Genomic DNA, 26,279 nt, shown 5'->3' with positions numbered 1-26,279 from the left:
TCACAACTTCGTTGCGCGTGCTGCAGTGCTACATCGACTGAGTTTAATAATCTTAGGCTTGTTCGTGAAAAGAAAATAAATCATGAAGCTTTAAGACATGGATTAAGCCCACTACACGCCTGGATCAGGATTTTTGAATTTTTACTGCATTTAGGCTATAAAAATGATCCAGCGGTTATGAAGTGGCGAGTAAACAAAAACACTCCGGAAGCGAAGATAGTCGAAGAACGAAAAAAGTCAATACAGGCGGAAATTAGAGCAAAAATGTCACTGTTAGTTGATGTTGTTCGCCCTAATGCAGGGACGACAAATGATGGTAATACTGCACGCACAGCATTATCGGATGAACACCGAAAAACGTTTGCTGAAATCTTAGGTCTAGAGATGTGGCTTGTAGAAGACTTGCATACAATATTGGTAGCTCTATCGAGTGGGTTACATATTGATACAGAGAAATTTGAAGAATTTTGTAGCTCACTTGCAAAGAAATACGTGAAAAAATATGAGTGGTTTAACATGTCAGTTTCGTTACATAAGATATTGATACATGGTCGAAGCATTATAGAGGCTAGTACGCTGCCGATAGGTATGTTGTCTGAACAAGCTGGCGAGTCAAGAAATAAATACTGGCGTTATGACAGGGAGCACCATACCAGAAAATTAAATCGTATGACGACTATTTTAGACTTATTCCACAGAGCCTTAGAATCGTCCGACCCCTACTTGTCTTCCATCAGCTTACGAAATAAACAACAAAAACGTTTGCCTATACCGAACAAAGTACTTCGCCTCCTGAAAGTAACGTCTGATAATATTCATTATAATGCACTAAACAGTGAAACGGATAACATAACTTTAACAAGAACAGATGACATCATAATATAGATCAAGATAAACAATTGAATTCAACTTTCAGTACAAATCGAATGGAATCAATTTTACATAAATTTTGTGACAACCCTATTTCCATAGAAATCGGAAAAAAACTTAGAAACGCAATATCTCCGAGTTCCTGCAAGATAATTTAACAGAATTTTCAAAGTTGAAAGGTACATTTATAAAGTTAATTTTACGAGTAAAAAAAAATGCGACCCTTTTGTAGTTAATTATTAATTAACACTTTCTTTAAATTTCAAAATTTATTAATATACCGTTATCCTTTGCCATCAGGGTCCTGAAACTTTCACCACTATAATACGTTTTAAACTGATAAACATTATGTATTTCATTTTAAGCGGTAGTTGGATTATTTTAGGAGATTTCAATTGAAACATTTTTTATGAAGGTCGTTGACCTCTCAGAAAAAAAAATATAATTAAGAAACTAAGTGAAATATTGCAACGGGAGTTTCTTTCTCGGCTTACTTACAACCAAACACTTCATAATATTAAATAAATTAATGACGTCCGGAACTAAGGCAAAATCACACACTGTGAAATGCTACGCTATTCATGATTCGAGGTGAGCACTGTTCAATAGCGATTAGAAGTTTGTTACCGGACCGAACATTGTGATCAAAAATATCAGAACACAAAACGGGTATTTGAGAATGTTTAGATTGGCTACTGTTATTTGGTATCTAAACTTATTTAAATTGAATTTCACGGTAATAATCAAACCACATTATTTACATTAGGTATCCTACGCTACGTTCAGCGAGCTGCATTTGTTTTACATTTACAGCGTTTAGCTAAACAAAGACATCACGATTTACAGTCTAATTCACACTCACATATCACATTCGATTTAGCGACTCATTTAGGGCACGTGCACATTAAGTTTGGTTACGGTCAGCCATCAGTTGGCATACTTAATATTTAGAATAGAGTGTTTACACTACGGATACAGTACACCAAGAGTACGGCTGATCAAACCTAATGTGAACATGTCTTTAATACATATTACAAATATAGAAAAAGCGTTTTATATTGCCAAATCTTCATCTTTCTTACACGGACGTTTGACAGAAATATACGGGATACCCAATTCGAAGTCGTTGCTTGGCCAATACTTGAGCACAGGTTTTTGGTCCGGGTTTTCCTCGGAGACATTGAAATAGGCGAACACTACGAACGCCGTGTAGGTGGCGATGAAGCTAAGGATGTGCCAAACGCCGTGCATGTAGGGGAAGTCGATGGAGAGCCAGGCGTCGCAGAAGAGGCGGTCGATGATCCAGCAGAATAGGGCTAGGAAACAGACGGCCATGCTGCGCAACCCTAAGCGGTACACGCGCGCGCATTTTACTCTGAAATGGTACACGAATATTTCATCTAACGGTTTCCCATAAGGGGTCATTAAATCATTATTACGGGTCTCTATTGTTTCCCAAATAGTTTTAAGTCATAATGCATGTTTTGTCCGAATTTTCGTTAGTCATAATTGATTTTTCTCAGACACCCGTAACTTTTCAGGATTGCCATAAAACAAATCTAACCTAACCTAACCTATCTATAGAATAACCTTAGGAAAATCCTGAAAAGTTAACGGTTTCAGTTTTATGACTAACAATAATATGACAAACAATACATTATGACTTAAAACTTTATGGGAAACAAAGGGACCCCCATTATTACATATAAGCGCTTGACAAGAGGGGCAACTTCTATATTTTCAGTAATACTCGGCGTCAAAAAAGTTAGTAAGAGTACTTACCTAATTTTATTACGCTATTTGATAATCCGGTTCGAAGGACCAAATACAAAAGCATCAGTAAACTACCATATTTAAACCACCTACGCTACAAAATTCTGATGCAAGTTTACCTTAATAACTCCTTGTACATGAACATTAAACTGGGTACGACGAGCGCCATCAGAGCAAAGGCATTTGCGAATGGGTACATCAGCAGGAAGCCAGTTGATACAAATGAGAAAACACACGCGTACAATGCTAGCATTTTTCTGGAAAAGAAAACATATAAATTGAAAAAAGATAAAGATCATATGTATATTGATTTACGATAGGTACCTAATCAATTGCCGGCTGACGCTATAATAGTATTTTATACAATCGTGATATAATAGAGAGCTTTTTTTGAAAAGCTTGATTATATCACTATTGTATTCAATACTTTTTAGGGTTCCGTACCCAAAGGGTAAAACGGGACCCTATTACTAAGACTCTGCTGTCCGTCTGTCACCAGGCTGTATCTCACGAACCGTGATAGCTAGACAGTTGAAATTGTCAATTTATTCAACGCTCATATCGGTCGGTACTCACTCAAAAACTGTTAAAACTATCTCATATACCTAAAAGATACAGTCACGTTATGAACCCCTTGTACTTTTAATTAGATTTTCAATTATTAATTATTTACTTTAAGTAAGTCGAAAATAAATAGAATAAACACCGTTGTTTTTTTTTTAGGTTCATTGAAAATTAGGGATTCCAGACATTCAGCAACAGAAAAACCTACAAACCTATTTATAAATAGGCATAATCATAAATTCATGAGAACAAAGCATCTAATTGAATGCTGTGTCAACACTAGAGTCATTAAGTATGCTAACAATGATTTAAGGACTGTAGGTCATACACAAACAATTTATTAGTCTTATCAACTAAGACGGTGCCAATGTAATGAGAGAACTTATTTCTAGTTCAAGGTAAAGTTATTTAGTTGGTATATTAGTACCTACACCATCTACAGACACTCAACCAAATAATAGAAAAGCACCATGAATTCGACCTTCCTCTCTACCTTGCATTCGTTGATTATACAAAAGCCTTTGACAGCATTTCTCATAAATCGATATTTACTGCTTTAGAAGAACAAAACATAGATCCCACATATATAAATCTCTTACGCAACATTTACAATAACAGCACAGCAAATATAAAATTACAGTCTTCTGGCCCAACTTTCAGAATTGAAAAAGGCGTCAAACAAGGTGACCCGCTATCTCCCAAATTATTTACGTCCACCTTGGAACAGGCCTTCCGTAAGCTGGCGACCGAATGGGAAGATAGGGGCGTTGAAGTCGGCGGCAGACGGTTAACAAACCTTCGCTTTGCTGACGACATCGTCCTTTTCTCAGCGTCGGCCACAGAACTCGAAAGCATGCTCCAACAACTGAGCACGGTAAGCCTTGAGATCGGACTGCAAATGAACATGTCAAAGACCAAACTAATGACAAACAGCGCCAAACGTAGGATTCAAGTAGACGGCGGAGGAATTGAATATGTCCATGAGTACATTTACTTGGGCCAAATAGTCTCTTTCCAGGCACGACAAGACAAGGAGGTCGCAAGACGTACCGAAAATGCCTGGAAGAGCTATTGGTCCATGAAAGAATACATGAAGGGAGACCTTCCTATATCGCTGAAACGCAAACTCATGGATATGTGTATTCTTCCGATCCTCACCTACGGCGCTCAGACTTGGTCTTTGACTAATGCTCAAAAGCTTTCCCTCAAGGTTTGCCAGAGAGCGATGGAGCGCAGTATTCTTGGTGTCAAATTGACTGACAGAATCAGAAATTCCATCTTGCGCTCCAAAACCAAAGTAGCCGACGTAGCCCTGACAGCCGCCAAGCTTAAATGGGACTGGGCCGGACACATCTGCCGTATGCCAAACGACTTGTGGGCCAAGAAAACTACCGAGTGGACACCAAACATAGTGCGGCGTCACGGCAGACCTAGAAGGAGGTGGCGGCACGATCTCGACGTCTTTCGGAAAGATTGGCCTAATATTGCCATAGAACGAGACGCGTGGAAGAAAGAGAGGGAGGCCTTTGCCCAGCAGTGGGACACAACAGGCTAACAAATAATAATAATAATAATAATAATATTAGTACCTAAGACTTGCATGCTTGTGCTATGGGTGTAGTAGGCAACAAAATAGGTACATAGATAGTTATGAAAACTTGATCTTCGAAAGAACATGGACCCAGGCTAGCCTACCCATTAGGTTGGGCGGCCTGGGCATCCGCAAAATTTCCAGCGTGGCGCTACCCGCTTTCTTGGCTTCGGTACACGGTGCTCAAAACCTCATTGGGAAAATTTTAGCCCCTTCCCTTGGGGCCCTGGAGGCTTCGCACTGTACCGAGGCCAAGAACGTATGGCATTTAACATGTCCTAACACAGACCCGCCTGTCAACCCATGTTCGCAGAGGCAGTGGGACGAGCCTCTCTGCCGTCTAACTAGGAACCGTCTCCTAGATTCGGCACTTAGTCCGACAGATCGCGCTCGTCTTCTTGCCACTGCGGAATGGGAGTCGGGTCTGTGGTTACAGACACTACCATCCACAACTGTGGGCACATTGCTGGATAATACTACATTCCGTTTGGCCACATGTTTAAGAATAGGGGCATCAACAAACATACCCCACCGGTGCCAATGCGGAATTATGGTGGATAATCTGGGCCACCACGGCCTCTCATGCAGCCGTAGCGCTGGAAGGATCCCCCGCCACGCCAGCCTCAACGACGTCATCCGAAGGGCCCTTGTCAGTGCCAAGGTCCGGCGGTCCTCGAGCCCAACGGTCTGGCCAGGGTCGATGGCAAGAGGCCTGACGGAATGACGCTGGTGCCTTGGAGTATGGGACGGCCACTTGTCTGGGACGCTACGTGCGTAGATACCCTGGCGCCGTCCCATATTCCAGGCACCAAAGTTGGCGCTGGTGCGGCCGCATCCTCGGCCGAAAGCCTCAAACGCCGCAAATATGTAACACTAGGTAGTAGCTACATATTTGCGGCGTTTGGTGTGGAAACCTTGGGGCCGTGGGGACCAAGCGCGCGTCGCCTCTATGGGGAGTTATCAAAGCGCCTGATAGAGGCCTCCGGTGACCAGAGGGCTGGCCTATATTTTGCCCAAAGGATCAGCATTGCCATCCAGCGGGGCAATGCGGCCAGCCTTCTGGGCACCCTACCTACGGACCATGACTTAGGGCAAATTTTTTATTTATAAGTTTTAGTGTTTTGCTATAAAGTTGTAAAAATGCTTTATTATTTATATTTTAGTTTCTGTCATAACTAACTCAAAACACTAAGATAAAAGTTAGACACTCATAATTCTCTTCTTCCTATATTATTTGTATTGTTTTCTGTAACGTGGTGTGCAATAAACAGTATTTGTATTGTATAGTATCCTCTATAAATCTTAAAATTAATTTTACATCTAGACAACTTTCAAGCTGTTTCTATCCCTCTCCAGCTCAACTTTTGTAATATACATTACTATGTACTATTTACAATAGTATTATGTAAACAGTAATGTTTGTGGTACAGACTAAAAGAGAGAAACCTCATGCTTTGGTTTAAGTACTTTAGCCTCGTGCCGCCCAATGTACATTAGGATGTACACTTAGTTTCGTTGGAATGTCAACCTTAATTAAAAACAAAGTAGGTAGCATTTCATTTGTCTCGAAAATTTTTCGAACAAATGAAATTCAACCTAATCGAAAATACAATAGGATTCTAACTTCCTTGGCTCTAATTTTGTATGGTGGGCGGCACGAGGTTAGAAGATCTATACAATACTCAATTCAGAGCAGAACAATACAAACAGTTTAATTAGTGCAGTAATAATCAAATCAGCTACATGTGCATGTGAAGAAGCAATATTCAAGCCAAGGTCATATTATATAGGTATTTTTGCTGAGCAAGTATACAGTAATTTTTGCATAACTGCTATTTGGAAATCTACAAAAACAAATACATATAAAGTTTACTGAAAGCTTTTCTGGAATGTCGTTTTTATTCATTTTTTAACATATTGGTAGTTTACAATTTTAACACTAAACATCCTAATTAATACTTTAAAATTTGTGCAATTGTTCAAAAAATTATCACATCTAGGTTACAGTACAATACAAATATCTACTCTTTATTGCACACCTCAATAAATGAAAACAATACAAAAGAAAACAGAAACACAAGCAGAGGTAATCAACAGGCGGTCTTACTGCTAAAAAGCAATCTCTTCCGGGCAACCTTTGGGTAGTGGTTAGCGAAATACATAATTCATAGTTGTTTGGGATTGGGTTTTATTTCCAAGGGATGTTTGTTTTTCATTGTGTATTTGTCACTCTGTAGGTAAGTGGTAATTTAGAATTGGCCTAAGAGGGCTAAGAGTTTAAGTGGGTGTATGTGCTTGTGCTTCCCTCTATTTTTGGAATTTTGTAGTGTATGTTGAGTGTTGAGAAGTTGACTGACCATTAAACTGAACATAATAATTATGAGTCAACAAAGCTTACCTATTACCTCCTAAGAATTTGGGGAAATATCTTCTTGGCAGAAACATAGCGAATGTAGCAATAAACACCCACAGTATAGCTATCTCATCCAGTAGTTGACCTGAAAGCAATATAACAAAATAAAGTAGGTATCATAAAGAGGTGACTCACTTTTTCAAGTCCATTGAACCAGTCCAGTAAAAACTGTTTACAATTAGGTACATCAGGCCACCAATGTGTCGAGCTGTAGTTATAATTATGTCATAAATTGAATTGAATACATATCAAGTTCTTGTTAAAGATTTTACTGCAGCTTTGTTCCTAATTTTTTAATTCAGGTTGATTAAATCAGTTTTAGCTGTATACTTATTTTAGTTAGTTTAATTAAGAGCTTACTTACCAACTAAACTGAGGGTCGCGTGAAAATAGGCCGAGCTCAGGCCCACTACCATCAGCATAATCCATAATAAATTGATGGCTGGATTAACAAACTTTGCATACTCTTGGAACAAATGAATGAGAACCGGTGGAAACAGGAAAAACAAGATGTTGCTGACCTGCAAATAAAAAAATCCTTTCTGAAAGAGATCGTCAACCGCAGAATAAACAAATATTTGAAATAAAACTACGTACTGTGTTAACGAACTCGGCGATCATAGGAGATATAGAGTAATTAGATTCGCACCAATCTACGGGCGAACTACCCCGTTGAAGATGAGACCACATTATGGAATTCACAATCCTTTGTTTACCAACAAAGAATTTCCACAAAGAAAATCGCTCTTTTTAATTCAGGAGTTTTACGCGCAATTAACAAAACTTTGACTTTCAATCCATCAATCGCTACTAAGTATATTTGGCAGTTTATGATATTCAAATTACACAAATTTTAATTATTCCGAAGTATACGAGTAATACAGCGAATCGGCCACTAACTACGCTTCGATTTGATTTTCCTTGACGATATGACAGCAAAGTAAATGACAAGTGAAGTCAAGGCGTAATAGTGCTGGGTTACCAGTTTACAGTATTGCCACATGATACAAAAAAATGCATAGATATAATATATTTAAAGATTACGTCCAAGCGAGCTGTCACTGTGACCACTTTTGTTTAGTGTACGATTAACAATAATGGACGCGATTCTACGTGCACATCGCCTAAATAGCCTAAAATTAAAATGTCTAAGTTTTAATCATATTTTAGACGGCGGATTTAACAAGTGCTATTCCAGAACGTCAAGCTGACTAAATTTAGCCAGATTTTAGACGGATTCTAAAATTTCTAAGTTGAATTGAGTGTGTTGCCACTTTAAAAAAATAAGTGAACGAATGAATGAATGATATCTGTATAAAAACTGTAAAATCGTATTTTCTTTTGGGTGAAATATGATAATTTAATGAATTTTATTCCATTACATATATTTAACACTAGTGTACACACCTTAGACCACTAAAACGTTACTTTTTAATTATGTAATTAAAAATAATTAATCAAATTTTAATAGGCAACATTTAAAAAAATCTGCTGTCAAGTACGAAGAAGTTTGGCGGCGAAGTACGGTGGCGATGAAGGCATCTAAATTTGTTTTTTAATACTCCAAAGCACATCTCTATGACCCCTCTCGCCTGTGCATGGCACCTATTAAATCTTGCCTCTGGTGACTCGGCAACTGGGTCAGGATGAGGTGTCATCAGCCACGGGAGAAGTGGGTAGCCTTTGTCCCCAAGAAGCCACTCCATCGCTTGGTTCTGAAGATACTGCCCTTCGAGGTGCTGGTGCACATTGCTGCTCCTCCAAACAGCAGCATCATGGGTTGAACCCGGAAAGTTAGGGTTTACGCTAGTGATCCGACCTGTGGCATCGCACACCACTTGACAATTTATACTATAAAACCCTTTTCTGTTGTAGAAAATATTACCCGGGGCTATAGGGTGGTTATTTGGGGGTTTGTGTATAGGGATGTGACTCCCATCTACCGCACCCAATGTATATGGCATTCCAAAATTGTCCTGGAACTCCCGCATTGCCCTGTCTTTCTCCAGTCTGGTCACTGGGAATTTGATCCACTGTGGGGTCAACCTTTCTATAATAACAGGACACACATCTGCCAGACTGCGGCTTATTGTTGGCTGACTTTGAGCTAGTATATTAATTTCTCCCACAGCAGTCTGGTAGCTGCCATGGGCAAAAAAGTTCAGTGCACTTAGGACCTTTAAATGTGGTGGCACCGTCCCCGCTCGTAGCGCATCGCCTTCACACAGAGTGTCCACTACGTGACGGCCCATGGCCCGCGACAGCCTAAACAATTTACGGAACTTCCGCTCGGACCGGTCAAATGGGTTAGACCCGTCTCGCAACCTCTTCAAATAATTTTTTTCACCCTCGCCCTCGCCATACTCCCTCTCTTCGGCCACCACAGCAGCTATGACGTATTCTTCATCCATTTCGAAAAAGAAATTCTGCAAAACTTGACTTTTTTGTGTTATCGTATTTTAAACGGGACTATTTTATTCGCCGCTAAAATTAGTCAGTTTAGCTTGACGTTTCTATGTTTTTGTTTAAAAAAGACATGTACTGAATAGAATTTAAGCAGCTAAACCTAAATTGAATAGACCGCCTAAATTAAGAAACGTCAGATTCAAATTGGTGTTGTCATTTGATTATGACAGCTGCTCATAGAATAGCAAAGTGGTTTAGCGACGCCTAAATAAAATTAGGAGGTTTAGCGGCCGCCGTAGAATCGCGTCCAATGTGGAAACACCTTGCTGTAGCCATGTCGATAAAGTTATATCGATAAACTATCGGCATTTCTTCCAGTTTTAGTTTTACTTCAAAGGTTTAACCAGGTTGTGTATATGTGTGCGTAAAAACGTATATGTGTGCTCTTTTAGGGATGTAAAAAGTCGATTTTAATCATGTTATATATCGATAAACTCTACACGGCGGAACGAAACAGCGATTAATTGAAGCTTCAATATCTTCGTTAAACATAAACATAATTGAAATGCTAATTGATAATGAATATATTATAATATAATAAAATAATTCAATTATTGCGGAACACGTATTTTAATAGGTATTTATGTATTTTAATTAAATATCTTAACTTTCCCTTGGTTCCCTGCTGGGGCGTGACGATAAAATTGTGATCAACCACAATAAAGAATAAAAGCGTTTTTGTTCATTTTAGGTATCGTTAAAACTTTGAAGTAAAATTAAAATTGCAAGAAATGTCGATAGTTTATGGATATGACTATCGACATGGCTACAGCAAGGTGGAGTTAAAGTTGGTCAAGCAGATCTTGTCAGTAGAAAAAGGCGGCAAATTTGAAAAATGTAGGCGCGAAGGGATATTGTCTCATAGAAAATATGAATTTCGCGCCTTTTTCTACTGACAAGATTTGCTTGACCGTCTATACATTGTTAATCGTACACTAAACAAAAGTGGTCACAGTGCCAGCTCGCATAGACGTAATCTTTAAGTATATTATATCTATGGATCTGTCATGAAACCGGAAATAAGTAAAAATGGCGGCAAACGTCGATACAAGCCGCGGCGGAAAATTTAACACAATATTTTTAACAAAGTTTTTGAAAGCCTGACAAGAGACGAAGAAGAATATGTTGTTATCTACCTTTATTTTCGTTTCGAGGCCTTGGTATATACCTAATTAAATTAATGTTCAATTTTTAGTGCTCCGTTAGGTTCCATAAAAAACTTTGTTCACGGAACACTTATTTTAAATGACGGGGGGCTATTCATAAATTACGTCATTTTAAATAAGAGGGGGGGGGGTCTGGACATCGGATGACGGTAGCTTGAAGTAGGAGGAAATGGGGTCATTTGAAGCATGATTTTTGGATGATTATAGGAGGGGGGGGGGGGTCAAAAATCGTCAAAAATCGATAACTTATGGACAGCCCCCGGGCAAGTAGATAATTTTATTTCGACGTAAACAATTGGATATGGAGGAGACAGTAAAAGTTATAGTTCATAATGTTCCATTCAGTTCCATTGCTTAATAGATTTTATGAGTTTAAAATACTTGTCAATGTCAGTTGGTGTTTTAAGTCTAAAAGCAATTACCCATACTTGCTTTCGGTTTTAAATAGACTGCGTGTTTAGGTACGCCTTCAAAATTATTTGTTATGACGACTTAATTTACAATGCAAAACCAATTTAAGAAATCCTATCCAATGAGTCGTATTTCATACCCTACCTCCGGTAAGTTTAAATTCTGGTGTTTAGGGACTTTAGGGTATTACAGTCTATTCCATGTAGGTATATTGTAGGAGTCTATAGGGCTATACATCCATTACTCTTGTGCCTCGGACTTCAAGGCGATGAGACCGCTCTATACTCACCGTATATACCTTTCAGATGCAGAGTTAGAAACATGGGTCGAACAAACTATTCAAAGTGAAATCGCCCGAGGTCGAATGCTCCAAGACCAGAAGTCAATAGCCTCGGAACGCTCAAATAATGTCAATGTCCTCATCAAGTCGCCAAAACTTGCCAACGGCGGAAACTTCCATAGAAGGTTCATTCTCTTGTAAATATTATGTAAAATTCTAGTTTTACTTATCACTTTAACCTGTTAATTTATGTCCAGAACTATTTCGAAATGGAACAAACGCGGTCGTAGTAAGTCCCCACTCAAGAAGAATGCCAGGCTGAGTTCGTCAGCGTCACGAGATGACAGTTGTTCATATCAAAGTCCACGGGTGGGCCGGCCAGCGTGCTCTATGCGAATCAGCGAGTTAGCTGCGCCGACCAAGCGACAGTGTATGGCTTCGTGGAGAGCCAATGCTAATATACTGCCGGAAGTAATGGTGAGTTGTTATGAAAAGTCGTCGATTGCGATGGTAACACGATTGTAGTCTAAACTTCGAAAGATTCTAGTATTTTTGTTACCAATAAAATGAAATATTCCTCTCTGATACCTAAATGTGCTTATTAGGTATAGCAAATTCCGATGCCAAAGTCTTTCTGTTGATAATTATGATGACAATCAATGGTGAAATTAGTGAATGTAGCATGCAAAGAATCAGGTTTTCTACAGGTGACTCCCACTCAGGGCCGTCTTAAACTATGCTTGGGCCCTTGGGCACTTAAGAATTTGGGGCCCTTTTGGAAAGTAAAGAAAGCGAATTAAACTAACATTTTTCTACTATGATCTTCTATTTGTTATAATCAAATTACTACTTTACTATAGTTTGAATAATCTCAGGTGAATTTTTCGAGCTCGGGTGCTAATCCGTTAAACAAAAGCCTTTGTTTCTTTTAAGCGGTCTACAGCCACGTGCCAAAGCAACCAGGTCGTTTAAAAAGCAACTATCGTGATAGTATTAAGGTTCAAATTCATATGACAGCTTGTTCAGAGAACAATTAGGGTGGTCTTGTTTTTAGAGATAGCAAAAACGTGTTATCTCCGAATAAGCTGATTCAAGAATTTGAACCATATAATTAGAATGGTAAATTTGCTTTTTAAATGGGTTTGTTCCCGTTACTTACGTCGGGGCTATTAGCAGTAAGCATTGTAACCACTGCATAAAGGAAACAATATCTGAGCCCGAAAAATTCACCTGAGATTATTCAAACTATACTATAATCAAATTTACTGTTACGGTCTGTCCTTCGGGGCCCCCTGACGATGGGGGCCCTGGGCACGGGCCCCGTGTGCCCTTATGGCAGGTGTGGCTCACTCCGCGATTTCGTCGCTTTGCTACAGGTAGCTAAAAGTACATCCGTTCGGCCTCAATTTTGGGGTTTGCCATAAGCCGCGCGTGGCGCTGTCGCCACCTAGCGGCCATATCTGTGCTGATCGAAACAGACGCGTTTTGTTAGGGAGTGAGTCTTCTGTACCTAGTACTATTATTTATTCTGTGCTTATGGTAAAGACGGTATACTGCTCCCACTTAATAATACGAGTAAGTAGTAAGCTTTCCGTCGGGGCAAGATAAATAGGTATACAATAAGCCAAATGGGTAATGAACTTATGTAATAAGTGTAATCTACACAATTAAGTCCCGATTCAGTTTTATAAAATTATGACTCAAAATCGTGTTAGTTAAAATCAATATTAAGGGGGGGTTGGCTAGGATCTGAACTGATCCGAAAGCATTCCCTAGTCGGGACTTGTACATTTTTTATCTGTGATATGGATATGGGTAATTGGGTATATTACGGATCGGTTTCAGATAAATCGGCTGAAACAGCGTGTTACGGACCAAGAACCAATAGTTAAAGTCTCTGATGCCGTAAATTGTTTGGCACGTAACAGGCGCTCATCTGATACTCGTAACAACGTCATAATTACGCCAAGTAAAAGGTAATTACTAACTTTATATACTTACTTACATAGGTGACCTTCACTTACATATTGTACATACGTGAATTTCTGATTTTATCCATACCTACTGGCTAATTTCATTACCACGAACAGAGGCGGATTTGCCCTAAGGCACAGTAGGCCCGGGCCTAGGGCGGCAAGATATTTAGGGGCGGCAAATTGTGACAAAAAATTCGCTGATGGCAACAAGAAATAACTCAAAATGTAGTCAATATTATGGGTGCCTTGAATGGGGCGGCTACAGGGCCTGGGGCCTAGGGCGGCAAAGACTGCAAATCCACCACTGACCACGAAGTAGAAAAAAACGGTTTTTACGTTATCGTTTATCATTTTCTCATTTTCAACTCGCGTTTTAAATTGTTCGATCCTGTCACAATTCTGTTTTAGGGCGTCAAGAAAAATAAACAAGGAGGCAATGCGGAGCAAGATCCAAGCTGAATATAAAGTTTTAAGTGACGCATTTGGAGTAAAAATAGCTGAGTTATTAATGAAGCCGATTGTTATAAAATTGAATTCTCGGTAAGATGATGATGTTTTCTTAGGTAAACTCAGAATAGGCAAGTGCATTCACAAGGAACGACAGCAGGTAGACCTCTAGATCTAGGTTTATTAGTATTTTACTTTAGTATTAGGTATTTAATTTGTACCATGGGAGCACTTTAGTAATCCCCATACAGATGTAGTTCATAATTGTTTTCCATCGTACTTTCTCGGAAACATTCGTATTTGTCATGATAGTTCAGTCAGTCTGTACGTTTTGTACCGAGACTGACTGAAATAGCAAGACACGTTCGTAATTTTCCGGGAAAATACGATGGAGAATATTTATGCACAACAGATGTACCTAATATTGTTCCTAGGCATGATGTATTTCCTATGGTATTTGTATATCGGGTACCTAATGATTCTCCGAAAAACTTTTAGCAGTTTCAATGAATACTACGAGTATATGAAAGTTAATTTAGTAAAGTAATAAATTAGGAAGAAATTTTTCTAGTCAATATTAATGCCAAATGAACATTCGCCCTATTGTGTTTCGACCAATGGTTTCTCGGGTAATTATGACAGTTACTAAATGATTATTCTGCGAATAGTAAATATGCGTATCAATGTTCTGCTTATTGACTAATCTCGCAAACGACTACTATGCGTAATGAGATTCGGCCAATCGTTACTCTGCCAAAGAACCCGTCGGCGAATCGTTGTCGGCGAAACAAAAATCGGCGTAGTTTTTTTCGGAATATCAATAGGGCACCTTGTATATCTAATGTTATTTGTTCAACGAATTAGGTTACAAAACATCGCAAACATCATCAGTGAAGAAATATACAACATTATAAAAGATACAACAACGTTTAAAGTGGATAAAACAATTAATAAGCGAATGGTGCGAGAAGTATCAGAAAAGGTACCTAGGTGTTTATTATCACTAACAAAGTAAATTGTAAATAGCACCAATTCGACTATGCTAATCTATTTTTATTATACTATCAGGTAACTATTTGGATAGCCGAAATACTTGAAGATTCGTCAGAAAAATTACTGGAAGAAGAATTAAGGGGTAATTTTTCGAATTACCTTTACTTGTTTTTACTTTATGAACTGTTATGTCATGTCATTAGATTTTTTGTTTATTTTTTTATGTTATTTTAGCAAGAGCTTTACTTCCTGCTGGAGATATGGCAACCCTCATAGAAATAATCACATACCAGGAACGAGGTTTATATTTTTTTTTTAAGTTTTAGATTTATTTTTTAAGGATCATATTAAATATTAGAGCACTAAAAAGCGCGGCACCAGACCAGCGCCGCATCATCAACTCATCCGCTTGCCGTCAACTGTGTGTGTCAAGCATAATAATATTGATTAATATAGCTGGTCAAACATCATGGTTGAGGCGTAGTCTACATTCAAGTTCCCAAAACCCCACCAAAAAATCCGCTTATTAGTTCTGCAGAGAATATTGATTGAGTCGGGTTGAGGTGGTAGTTACCGATCTAGTCCCGAACTTTTTGGTGTGCGACAACCTTAAAATATTGCCATCTCATTTGCAATACCATCTATAGCTGGTCAAGCAAATCTTGTCAGTAGAAAAAGGCGCGAAATTCAAATTTTCTATGGGACGATAACCTTCGCGCCTACATTTTTTAAATTTTAAATTTGCCGCCTTTTTCTACTGACAAGATTTGCTTGACCATCTATAAATTGTTTACCAGTTACTAACACTCATTTAGAGACAGTTATTTAGAGAGCTGTGTAGTCTATATTTGTAATACAACTTACTAATACATATTGTCAGATCTAGAAGAACAAGAAGGGCCCGTTCTTGATTTACTAGACGACTTCGTGGACAGTATTTTGGTAAGTATAATATGCACATAAACACTGTAGTAATAAAATTAAAAGTGTCTATAACCTTTCCTTCCTACTAATCATTCTAGCATAAATGTATCAAAACTCCATCGGACATTCTGACGCCAGAATTCTTAAGTGTAACTTCAGAAGACGTCGAAAAAGATGAGCAACAGGAAACCGACCATCAAACAGCTGATGAAGAAGCTACACCAGATGATGCTACTACAATGGATGAAAAATCCAATGAAGATACCATAGAAAATGATATTATGAAACAATTATTAACCGTTATAGACTCTGTTACACAAGAAGATTCTATAGAAAGCCCTAGCAAAATATCTGACGTTCGTTCAATGAGTAATGAAGAAAAACCTGATATCAAATCGGAACCTGATATTCAATCTGAAGGTTATATCAATCCTGAATCTGAAATTCAATCTCAATTTGATATCAAACCTGAACATAATACTAAAGTTGAACCTGATATTGATGTACTGTACAGTAACGATACTCCGTTAGCAATGCCCGAAGATGATAACGATGATGAGCATAATGAAAATATAAGTGGCTCGCCAGAATTAAGTTCGACCCAGCTACCCTCAAATGAGATTACTGAAGCACAAATGATTGAAATTGAAAATAAAAACGATGGAAAACTGGAAGATAATACCTCATTGGCGCCTGAGGAAAAGAACGTTACAGATAGAAATGAGGAACCAAGCTCAAACGTGAGTGACGCAGTTGAAGTAATAACTGAAGAATTATCTGAGGGAAAGAACAAAACAGTTCAATTTTCCAAAGAAAACCTTGGTAATATTTATTTTAAATTATTTTTCTAGATTTTATCAGTAGAAAGTACCCCTGAATTTTCTAATGATGTCAATCTTGTATGAGTTTTTTACGTCGCGTACCACGACTGCACTTAGTTACCTTAGTCGTAGGTACTCATATAGGTACATACCAAAATTACGTAGGTAAGTAGTCCTAACCTAAACCTTGCAAGTTTAATTATAAGAATGATTTATTTTCTTTACAGACTCAATAAATGATATTCTTAAGGATCAAAATAATCCGCTTAACAGGTATACTGCTATACAGGTATATTTTGTCAATAAAAGTGCAATTAATTCTAAACTAAACAGATTTTATTCTTATAGGAAAAAATTACATTTAGAAGATGAACAGCTATTAGAAAATATTGCATACTTTGACAGACCTCATATAGATTTTGCCCCACCAAATGAAGAATTGTTGAGTAAGTTTGTCATCTACTTATTGCCTTATATAATATTTTAACCCCCCATGCAAATAGCAAGTGAACGTAAAAATGGAGACAGGTTTTGCGATTTATACAATTTATATTTTTTTAAGGTGACGCTGACGAATCATGGCCAGAAACGAAACCTTTAACTAAACCCAGTGCGAGTGTAACACGTTCCATCACATCTATGGGGAAATTATTAGAAGCGGATGAGATGTTTTCTACTGCTCTTGATGACGCTACTGAGTATTTACTTAAAACTACGGACTCTAAGAAACATAACGAGGGTGACAACGATGATAATAATCGACAAGGAACTGTAAGCCCAAATGTAGCAGAAGAGATTAGCGATTTGCAGAGTAGCAAAGAATCGCTCCATGTTAACGAAAAAGGTGATCAGCCAGACGGACCATTGGTCGAATCTGAAATATACTATCCAAGTGAAACTTTGTTAGAACCGACACAGGAAAGTCAGGAAGTCACGTCTATACGAAAAGATGACTCTGTTATTTTGATATGTGATGAAGATGAGCAAGATTCTGAATTATATGACCATATTATTTGTGAATCAGATAAGTCAAAATTTAACAAGTCGCAAACTCCTGAACATTTGCAGAAAGACACAACTAATGACGATGTGAATGAAAGACAGAATGCTGAAGAGTTAATTTCGCAGAAGATTGATTATCGTTAGTATATTTGGAAATATATTAGAGTTGATCAAGTGTATGTGAGTTCTACACCATTTTAATCCAAACAGTTACATGTATCTATATATGAAATCATACCTAACTATATTTTCGTATAGTTATACATATCTTCTGACACTTTCTACCTAAGTAAAACTTGAATTTAGAGCGTAGAAGGTACCCAGCTACCATGTAACCTAACAAAAACTTACATCGGTGAGTGTTTTTTAGGAGTTCATCTAAAAGATGCCCCTGCCTGGATAAGACGCGGACAAGGCGAACCCAACGTAGGACATTGCACCTGCATGTCATTGAATCATTCAGGTATGCGATTTATTACATGGACCGTGGAGCGCATAACTTACAAACTATACTTGGTCAAGCAGATCTTGTCAGTAGAAAAAGCGGCAGAAAAATGTAGGTGCGAAGGGATATATATCGTCTCATAGAAAATTTTAATATCGCGTCTTTTTCTACTGACAAGATTTGTTTGACCATCTATAAGTATTTTATGTTTAAAATATTGTCGTCGATTAGGTAATACCGCGATAGTTACTCATGAAATAAAACTATTTAAACGGATTGTACCGCGTATGATGAATTTAAAATATGTAGGTACACCCAGAGTACGTATTGTAATTTTAAATTCAATATAGCGACATAATCCGTTAAAACGATTTTAATTTGAAATATCTTCTTTCATAAAATAAAACTTCTATAAAATGCAGGTTATGTAAGAACAGAAAAAATGCAAGATCAGGTGCGTCAATATCAAAAATGGTGCCAAGATTTGGACTTTATTCTAATGAACCTAGATAAATGGAACAAGTGGATAAAGTACATATCAAAATATATTACCGATTTGAAACGAAAAGCAGGTAAACGTGATTAACAACAACTGACCGGGAAATGGTATTTATTATAAATATTATAATTATGAGTAGATTCAAGAACAGACTGATAGAATTGAATTTTTTGACTGATGCCAAAAAAGTTATATAATATATAAACTTAGTAATTAATTAGGTTTAAAATAAAATGGATTTGGCAATTTGATTCAGAAATTGTTTTATTCTTATTGTTTCTTATTGACATTGTTTTCTTTATCATAAAGACGATCCTTATTGGGAGATACTCGTATTATTTGTATTTTGTTTGTGAATTTATATTTTGGATTTGTAAGTATTTACCTACACTTATTCTAATTGTTCTGACAATCCTTATTGGAGCTATAATTTAATTTCATTAGTATTGTTATTGTTTTCATTTTATTTTGCCGATCATGATTCATGATTGATAGAAATTCTTATATTTTTGACGACCGGTCTGGCCTAGTGGGTAGTGACCCTGCCTGCGAAGCCGATGGTCCTGGGTTCGAATCCCAGTAAGGGCATTTATTTGTATGATGATACAGATATTTGTTCCTGAGTCATGGTTGTTGTCTATGGTTGTATTTAAGTATTTGTATATTATATATATCGTTGTCTGAGTACCCACAACACAAGCCTTCTTGAGCTTACTGTGGGACTTAGTCAATCTGTGTAAGAATGTCCTATAATATTTATTTATTTATTTTATATTGACATCAATGCAAACTTAATGTAATTGTCTTTCATGAAATAAACCATCTATTCTACTCATCTAATCAATACATCCAATAAGTACTGTTTCCTGAAAGAGTAGGTATTAAATTTATAAATAATTTTACGACAGGCAAAATTAACAAAGGGCGACAAAGACCACCTGCAGGCACAGAAGAGGACGTAACATGGCGGCAGTTACACAAGCGCGCTACAGGCGTGGAAGTGCGGAGGCAAGATCAGACCGTGAAACTCAAGGTCTCACCTCACTTACTCAACCCAAGAAAAATCACCTCACAAAATTCCAACTACCTATACTACAGTTAGTATAGTTGGAATTTTCTGAGGTGATTTCTTGAGCTCAAACCCCTAATCTGTTAAACAAAAGGTATTGTTTCCTTTATGCAGTGAGTTAGGTACTTCTGCTACTGCTAAAAACACCGTCATAAGTAAACGGGAACGAGCCGTTTAAAAACCAGTTTTACCACCCTATTTACATGGTTCAAATTCATGAAACAGCCCATTCGATGATAACAAGTTTTGTTATCTCCAAAAATAATGGCCTGTTGGTTTCCCCACCCGCGTGTCTGATTGTTCTTCGAATAAGGAATTAAGGATTAAACCACGTAGTTTCGACAGTTGTCAATTATTATATTAGCGAAATTATAATAGCGAAAATAATTTTAATTCCAGATTCCCTCTGCACCATTAAAATTTTGTCTAAATTGTGGACGTAGAAAACCAAATCCAAGTAAAAAGCGTCCCCATCAAAGCATATTAAAAAACAATGCCGAATCAAAATGCAAGAGACACCACAGACGTGAACAAGAGGCCCATCTACGCAAGAACTGAATGCTAAAGATTTTAATTACCCCTTTTCGTGTACTCCGTGTAGCAATGGAATACAGTGATTTAAACTTTCTCGTTTTTACACATTCTTATTAAGTTAAAGTGGACATACTGGAATGGGCTTACGGGACTAGTTATATAGAGTTGAGGACCTACCGCGAAAAGCGAAATTCGCAAATTGCGCGCATCTTTCTCTTTGACTCTAATTAAGGCGTAATTAATAGAGCGACAGAAAAATACCTGCAATTTGCGAACTTCGGTCGGTGTTCGCGGTAGGGCTTTTGACATCAACATCTAGGCGCGCGAGTTTTTCGAACTATAGTATGTGGGCATAATATTAGTACTTAGGTACAACAAACAAAACGAAATGTATGTCTTGGACATATTTTATTTAGCTAAATGTATAAATCACTAGGCACTAGATCATTCCAAATTGTTTTTACTTGCTTTATAAGTATTTGAGCAGAAAATGACTACTTTTGGGGAGAAGCATTGTGGCGGGTAAAACTTCGCAGTACTTCGATTTTCGTGTAAAGAGATAAATAGTGTTTGCTCTGAAGTTCAACAAGACTACTTAATTTAATCGAGAACTCTTAATTCAGTCAATAACAATCCTATCCCTATTAAACGTTTGGCCGCCAAGACACGGTCCCAGATAACGTGCCCAAGACACGCTCGACCCACCAAAATACATGAATTGTTGTTATTTGAGCTGTTGGTGGATATGTTATTTTAAAAATCTATTTATAATCAAAGCTAGAAGTCGATAAGGATTATCTATAGCAATAGCAAAATTACAGAAACATATTTGTATTATTTGTAGATTTACTTATCTCTATTAGTACTTCATAACGTGTATACACGTTATGGCACTAAAGAAAGACACTTTCCGAGCACGTGTATGGACGTTCTTGGCGGTCAAAGAGTATAAAAAAATTAACTTACAGATATTGTCACATGAAGTAATAACTCTCACTTAAAATGTACGATCACTTGATTGAAGTCATACTTCCTAACATTACAGTCACGGCAGGCAGCAAAAATCCATTTTCCATTGAAGGCTAGGTCTCTGATTCCGTCGCAATCTGAGCCGGTCAGCTGTACTCGGGTGGCGCCGTGGGCTTCGTGTAGTGACATGACAGTGCACGTGCCGTCTTGGCGTCCGACTGCGAACATCTGGTTGGGCAATGTTACCATGCTTAAGACTGGGCTCGCGGATTCGTGTAACTCCCCTAGTTCCCCGTTTTGAAGGTTGAGGAGCATTATCTGTAAGTGAAAATATACGGGTTTTAATTAGTTTTTTTTTCTTATAAGAGCCACCCCACACTAGCGTCTTATGAGCGCTATGGAAAATGGCGTTGCTGCGCAGGTACGCCGACGTTGCGTCGAGCAGGAGCCATAGAGCTGGCTAGAAGCCAACGCTCGGAATACGCTAGTGTGGCGTAGCCCTTAGAGCTCTTGCATCAATTTATCTCAAGTTCAATCTTGTCAAAATACCTCCCACAGTAAGCTCAATAAGGCTTGTCTTGCGGGTAAGACGATGATATTAATTATTATATGTATGTATACAAAGAAAACATCCATATCTCAAGAACAAATATCCGAGATAAACACACAAATAGAGTCTGTGCGGAAAGAGAAGAGTCGTGGAATATGGAATGGGGCCCAATACATCCCAAGACTCTTCTCTTTTCGAACAGACTCTAACAAACAATTGTTTAGATCAAATTAATAAAAACCATTTGTCAATACCAAACTACAAGTAATCTGTAATGTAAATAAATGTTGGTTTACCTTCCCACTGCTACAGCCAATGATGGCATTCTGCCCTACAACAATGCAAGCATTGCAGGCGGAGTCCATCTGCTTCCGAAAAACTTCCTCCCTTTTGGCCACGTGGGCGCCAACGACTAGGCCACTCTCGCAACCAATTATTAGTAGTTTGTTACTTGTTCCCACCTAAAAATAGGCAATACAACTTAGGCTAATCTAAAAATAATTGTAAAAATAAAATAGCAGCCAGCAAGGGACTTCAGAGTCTTCAGACACGTAATTGCACACCGTCATAACCACTCGCCACATTGCAAATCTGATGCATTGCAAATAATACAAAATAAGTTCGTTTTTATCCATACATTTGTGCAATGGTTAGGAGCCAGCCAATCGTCAACCTTTTTTTGTTAGGTCTTAAAGACGGTTTTGACTTGTAACATGAATTTGCTTAAAGGTAACCTGGCTGTGTCGCAAGTTGTGTAGGTATCATTGGCTGGAGCCCATCATGTTAGTTGTTGCCAGCTAAATATGAGCCATTCATAGGGATTTTTAATTAACAAATTCACATTAATCTGACTTTGACTTTCATTTATGGTTTTTTTTTGTGTTGCTTGAATACCTTACAAACATCACACCAAAATAAAATAAATGAATAGGTACAGTCAAGGAATTTAAATTCCGACCCATTTCGTACTTTGTCACAGTGACAACCGTATGAGGTCTCTAGATTGTACTATCTAGACCGTATGAACTTTACCTCTCTCTCATTCTCAACAGGCACCTCATCGGTTGTTGTTGTCAGGGTGCAGCAATTTATCTCACCATGACCTTCAACAATATTGGCCAAACATGCTGCTTGACCAACATCCCACAGCTTTGCTGTACCATCCCTTGAAAGAAAAGAAATATTTAATAGTTATTAAATAAATATCAAGAGACAAGCAAACAGAAATCATTCAAATCTGAAGCATTAAGAATTTCAGAATAAACTCTTGAATATTGAAATCATTTATTAAGTTAATTAAATACCTTACATAGGAAATACATACATAATCACCCAAAAACTAGCTAAAAACGTATGACGTGATTAATGGATGCCCCCTATGGATTATTTTAATTTTAATCATTCAAAATACCTCAGAATTTACAATAATTCCAAAAATTCCACTATATTAGAGTCATTATTGTACACTAAACTGTTTAACTCGCACTTAAAATTACCACATATGACATGATATGACGTAATATTTGAGCCTTACTTGCTGACAGAAATGACATTCCTTCCAACTTCAACAATAGCTATATCACAAACGGCCAATGTGTGGCCTATCAGTGTGACAGGGTTGACTCCAGTCTCTGCAGACCAGATCCGACATGATCCATCTGCACCAGCCGATATCACCACTACACCAGAATTGAAGAATTTGCTTTTATATGCTGGACCACCATGGCCTTTAAGGTCTTGCATGACTTCACCTGTAAAACACATAGTGTTTATGAAACATAAAAAAAATTTCAAACAGGCACCAATACCCAGGCCCACACAGAGCGAACATACGCGCGAGGCAATTTCCGCGCACTCAAAACAGCCAGTATAAACGTGCGTCGCGCGTATGTTCGCTCTGTGTGGACCCGGATAATTTATTGTTTTTTTAATGTAGCTACTCAAATGGACAATTTAACAAATTCGAATAAAAAACTGTACTTTATATTAATAAATAATTGATATTAAAATAAACTTCAAATTAAAAATTCTTTAAATTATGTAAAATTGTTCTATTGAAAGAGGGCTGTATGATTAACCTCTTGTGTGCCGTGTTTTTTTTTCTAATATTTTCTTAGTATCCGGCATATAAATTCTAGATTTGCACATTATAAGAATTTTTACCTGTCCTGCTGTCCCATACTAAGAGTTGGTCACCATCGCAAGCAGATATAGCCAAGGCATTCTCTGTGCCAGATGCAGACACAGTTATGACTCCCTTCTCATGCACTTTATAAGCCTTTGTCGGGGCCACAAAGGCTGTCTTCAAACCAGATATGTGCTTTATCACAAGGCTGAGGTTTCCATGAGATATATACTGGTAGTTATCTGAGAATTCTATTTTAATCTTCCCGTCACTATTATTTAAGCTTGTTCTAAATTCATCGTGGACACTATTTTGATTTAAATATTTGCAGGATATCCAAGCTTTGCACTTTGGTAGTCTGTAAAGAAATTAAACAATACAGGCATTTAAGCATTGCTTGTGAGACATCATTCCATACTATAATTTTATAAAAGATACTTATTTCAAATAATAACCATTCTAATTTCATTGTACAGTTATCACTTATCAGCCACACAAAGGGATCGTATTTACACATAGAGTTTGTTTGGAAAGAGAAGAGTCGTGAAATGTATTGGGCCCCATACATTCCACGACTCTTCTCTTTCCGCACAGACTCTAATGGAGTTATTTGTAAACAAAAAGATAATAACCAAACTCTTTATGCATGCACAACTCATTTTCATGTTCCAAAAGTTGTCATGTGGCATATACAGTCAAAGTGAAATAATTAGGGGCACAAACCGAGTTCGCAAGATATAATAGTAGACATAAACTGAACAGGGCACGGCATAGGGCGGGGCATAGATGGCGGAAGGACTAACACCTACTCAACAAATTATGCACTTCTGGGGATCGGGGCTTTCTGTTAATCAGTTGGCCAGGCTCGGGCTTCCTAATAAAAGAAACCTTTTATCTAGTAACTTACTTTATGACTTCATTCCAATCGCATTGAATTGTAATAACCGGGAATTTCGCCGACATGCTTTTAATAAGTTAAAATAAAAAGTTTTTGACGGAGACTTTCCAAATCAAATACCACCAGGTGTGGATTAGCTTTTTTAATTGTTAAGACGCTTATATTCTATCAACGCACATAATTGAGCGAAAAGAAGCAATAACAATGAAAATTAACAACACTTTCAAGATGAGTTGCCTAAAGATCCGAATTTTGAAACTGACACTTGACAGCTGACAGATAAAGGGTTACGTTCTTAATGAGTAAAGTTATTAAACAAAGTAAAGATAAACATGAATTAAACAAACATTTTGAATGAGTATATTGTCTCTACAATGAATATCAACATGACTAAGCATAGGGTTGCCAGATCGAAAGGCGCTATTATCGGGAAACAACATAAATTTTTCGGGATTTAGGGACTTAAGTCGGGAAAAAAAATACATTGAAATTAAAGTAATTGTTTTAAAAACAACGATATTTTACATTATTGGCACTACGTCAGCTCGCTCGCTCGACGACAGTTCGGAATTTGAAATTGTTGTTTTATAACGTGAAGCTGTTTTTCGGGACAGTTTAGACTTTGTCGGGAATCGGGAACACATGCTAAAAATCGGGAGAATCCCGCCAAATCCCGACCATCTGGCAACCCTAACTAAGCATCAGGTGTGTTATTTATTTTACGTTAAATAGATTATTCATAGAATTACCTAGTTTTTCTTCTTATTTTTATCTGCAACGAATCTGTGGTTTTCGAACATACCATAGACTTACAATATATAGAGACGGGGTCTCAGCGAGCTGTCACTGTTGCCACTTTTGTTTAGTGTACGATTAACAATTTAACACCACCTTGCTGTAGCCATGTCGATAAAGTCATATCGATAAACTATCGACATTTCTTACAATTTTAATTTTACTTCAAAGGTTTGACGATATCTAAAATGAACATAAACGCTTTTATTCTTTATTGTGGTTATCAGAGGGCCTACCGCGAACCACGTTCGACGTGTTGCCTTCCTGTCACACTTACGTACGAATTTACAAGTGCGATAAAGACGCAACACGTCGAACGTGGTTCGCGGTAGGCCCTCAGATCACAATTTTATCGTCACGCCCCAGCAGGGAACCAAGGGAAAGTTCAGATATTTAATTAAAATACATAAAATACCTACTAAGATATGTGTTCCGCAATAATTGAAATATTTTATTATATTCTAATATATTTATTATTCATTAGCATTTCAATTATGTATATGTTTAACGAAGATATTGAAGCTTCAATTAATAGCTATTTCGTTCCACTGTGTAGCGTTTATCGATATATAAAACGATTAAAATCGACTTTTCACATCCCTAAAAGAGCACACATACACGTTTTTACGCACACATACACAGCCTGGATGCATCAAAAAAGGCAACACTTGATTTGAAGTTCACCTTGTCAACAGTAT

At 37.6% G+C, this 26,279-nt stretch overlaps 4 protein-coding genes across 6 annotated transcripts in view; 2 read left to right on the top strand and 2 right to left on the bottom strand.

The window, feature by feature from the left end:
- Positions 1–26,279, top strand: part of LOC134680299 (uncharacterized) — a 120,148-nt gene that overhangs the window by 73,081 nt on the left and 20,788 nt on the right. The window lies entirely within an intron of this gene.
- Positions 1,466–8,036, bottom strand: LOC134680292 (alkaline ceramidase). The gene is made up of 5 exons (XM_063539400.1): positions 7,809–8,036; positions 7,576–7,732; positions 7,197–7,296; positions 2,763–2,900; positions 1,466–2,245 (listed from the first exon to the last, which is right to left on the bottom strand). The coding sequence occupies exons 1-5, from the start codon at positions 7,899–7,901 to the stop codon at positions 1,924–1,926; spliced, it is 810 nt and encodes a 269-aa protein (XP_063395470.1). The 5' UTR covers positions 7,902–8,036; the 3' UTR covers positions 1,466–1,923.
- On the top strand, positions 11,231–20,338 carry LOC134680277 (uncharacterized). Of its 3 annotated transcripts, XM_063539375.1 has the most exons (17): positions 11,238–11,403; positions 11,560–11,719; positions 11,792–12,011; positions 13,380–13,510; positions 13,919–14,050; positions 14,822–14,939; positions 15,026–15,092; positions 15,185–15,250; positions 15,831–15,892; positions 15,973–16,696; positions 16,923–16,968; positions 17,044–17,141; positions 17,258–17,836; positions 18,068–18,160; positions 18,565–18,714; positions 19,550–19,674; positions 20,110–20,338. In XM_063539375.1, exons 1-17 carry the CDS (start codon positions 11,346–11,348, stop codon positions 20,266–20,268), a joined length of 2,988 nt encoding a protein of 995 aa, XP_063395445.1. In that variant the 5' UTR covers positions 11,238–11,345; the 3' UTR covers positions 20,269–20,338. The 3 variants fall into 3 exon arrangements, with proteins under 3 accessions (XP_063395447.1, XP_063395445.1, XP_063395446.1); XM_063539376.1 differs by lacking the exon at positions 15,185–15,250; XM_063539377.1 differs by lacking the exons at positions 19,550–19,674; positions 20,110–20,338 and having other exon boundaries at positions 11,231–11,403; positions 18,068–18,123; positions 18,565–18,719.
- Positions 20,636–25,039, bottom strand: LOC134680284 (proteasomal ATPase-associated factor 1-like). Its single transcript, XM_063539387.1, has 6 exons — positions 24,796–25,039; positions 23,927–24,246; positions 23,298–23,514; positions 22,796–22,928; positions 22,060–22,224; positions 20,636–21,531 (listed from the first exon to the last, which is right to left on the bottom strand). Exons 1-6 carry the CDS (start codon positions 24,849–24,851, stop codon positions 21,238–21,240), a joined length of 1,185 nt encoding a protein of 394 aa, XP_063395457.1. The 5' UTR covers positions 24,852–25,039; the 3' UTR covers positions 20,636–21,237.

This window comes from Cydia fagiglandana, chromosome 3, assembly GCF_963556715.1.
Source record: "Cydia fagiglandana chromosome 3, ilCydFagi1.1, whole genome shotgun sequence".
Classification (NCBI taxonomy): domain Eukaryota; kingdom Metazoa; phylum Arthropoda; class Insecta; order Lepidoptera; family Tortricidae; genus Cydia; species Cydia fagiglandana.
This window is presented reverse-complemented; position numbering and strand designations above follow the sequence as displayed.

What these genes read in the sequence shown, in the direction of transcription:
- LOC134680292 (XM_063539400.1), bottom strand. Translation starts at nt 7,901, where the DNA reads ATGTGGTCTCATCTTCAACGGGGTAGTTCGCCCGTAGATTGGTGCGAA. An exon ending in TCGCCGAGTTCGTTAACACA is followed by an intron (nt 7,733 to 7,808) that starts GTACGTAGTTTT and finishes TTTTATTTGCAG; the next exon opens with GTCAGCAACATCTTGTTTTT. An exon ending in AAATTCTTAGGAGGTAATAG is followed by an intron (nt 2,901 to 7,196) that starts GTAAGCTTTGTT and finishes TTTCTTTTCCAG; the next exon opens with AAAAATGCTAGCATTGTACG.
- LOC134680277 (XM_063539375.1), top strand. Translation starts at nt 11,346, where the DNA reads ATGCAAAACCAATTTAAGAAATCCTATCCAATGAGTCGTATTTCATAC. An exon ending in GGCGGAAACTTCCATAGAAG is followed by an intron (nt 11,720 to 11,791) that starts GTTCATTCTCTT and finishes ATTTATGTCCAG; the next exon opens with AACTATTTCGAAATGGAACA. An exon ending in ACTTCGTGGACAGTATTTTG is followed by an intron (nt 15,893 to 15,972) that starts GTAAGTATAATA and finishes TAATCATTCTAG; the next exon opens with CATAAATGTATCAAAACTCC.
- LOC134680284 (XM_063539387.1), bottom strand. Translation starts at nt 24,851, where the DNA reads ATGTCGGCGAAATTCCCGGTTATTACAATTCAATGCGATTGGAATGAA. An exon ending in GATTGGAATGAAGTCATAAA is followed by an intron (nt 24,247 to 24,795) that starts GTAAGTTACTAG and finishes ATTTCTTTACAG; the next exon opens with ACTACCAAAGTGCAAAGCTT. An exon ending in AATGTCATTTCTGTCAGCAA is followed by an intron (nt 22,929 to 23,297) that starts GTAAGGCTCAAA and finishes TTTTCTTTCAAG; the next exon opens with GGATGGTACAGCAAAGCTGT.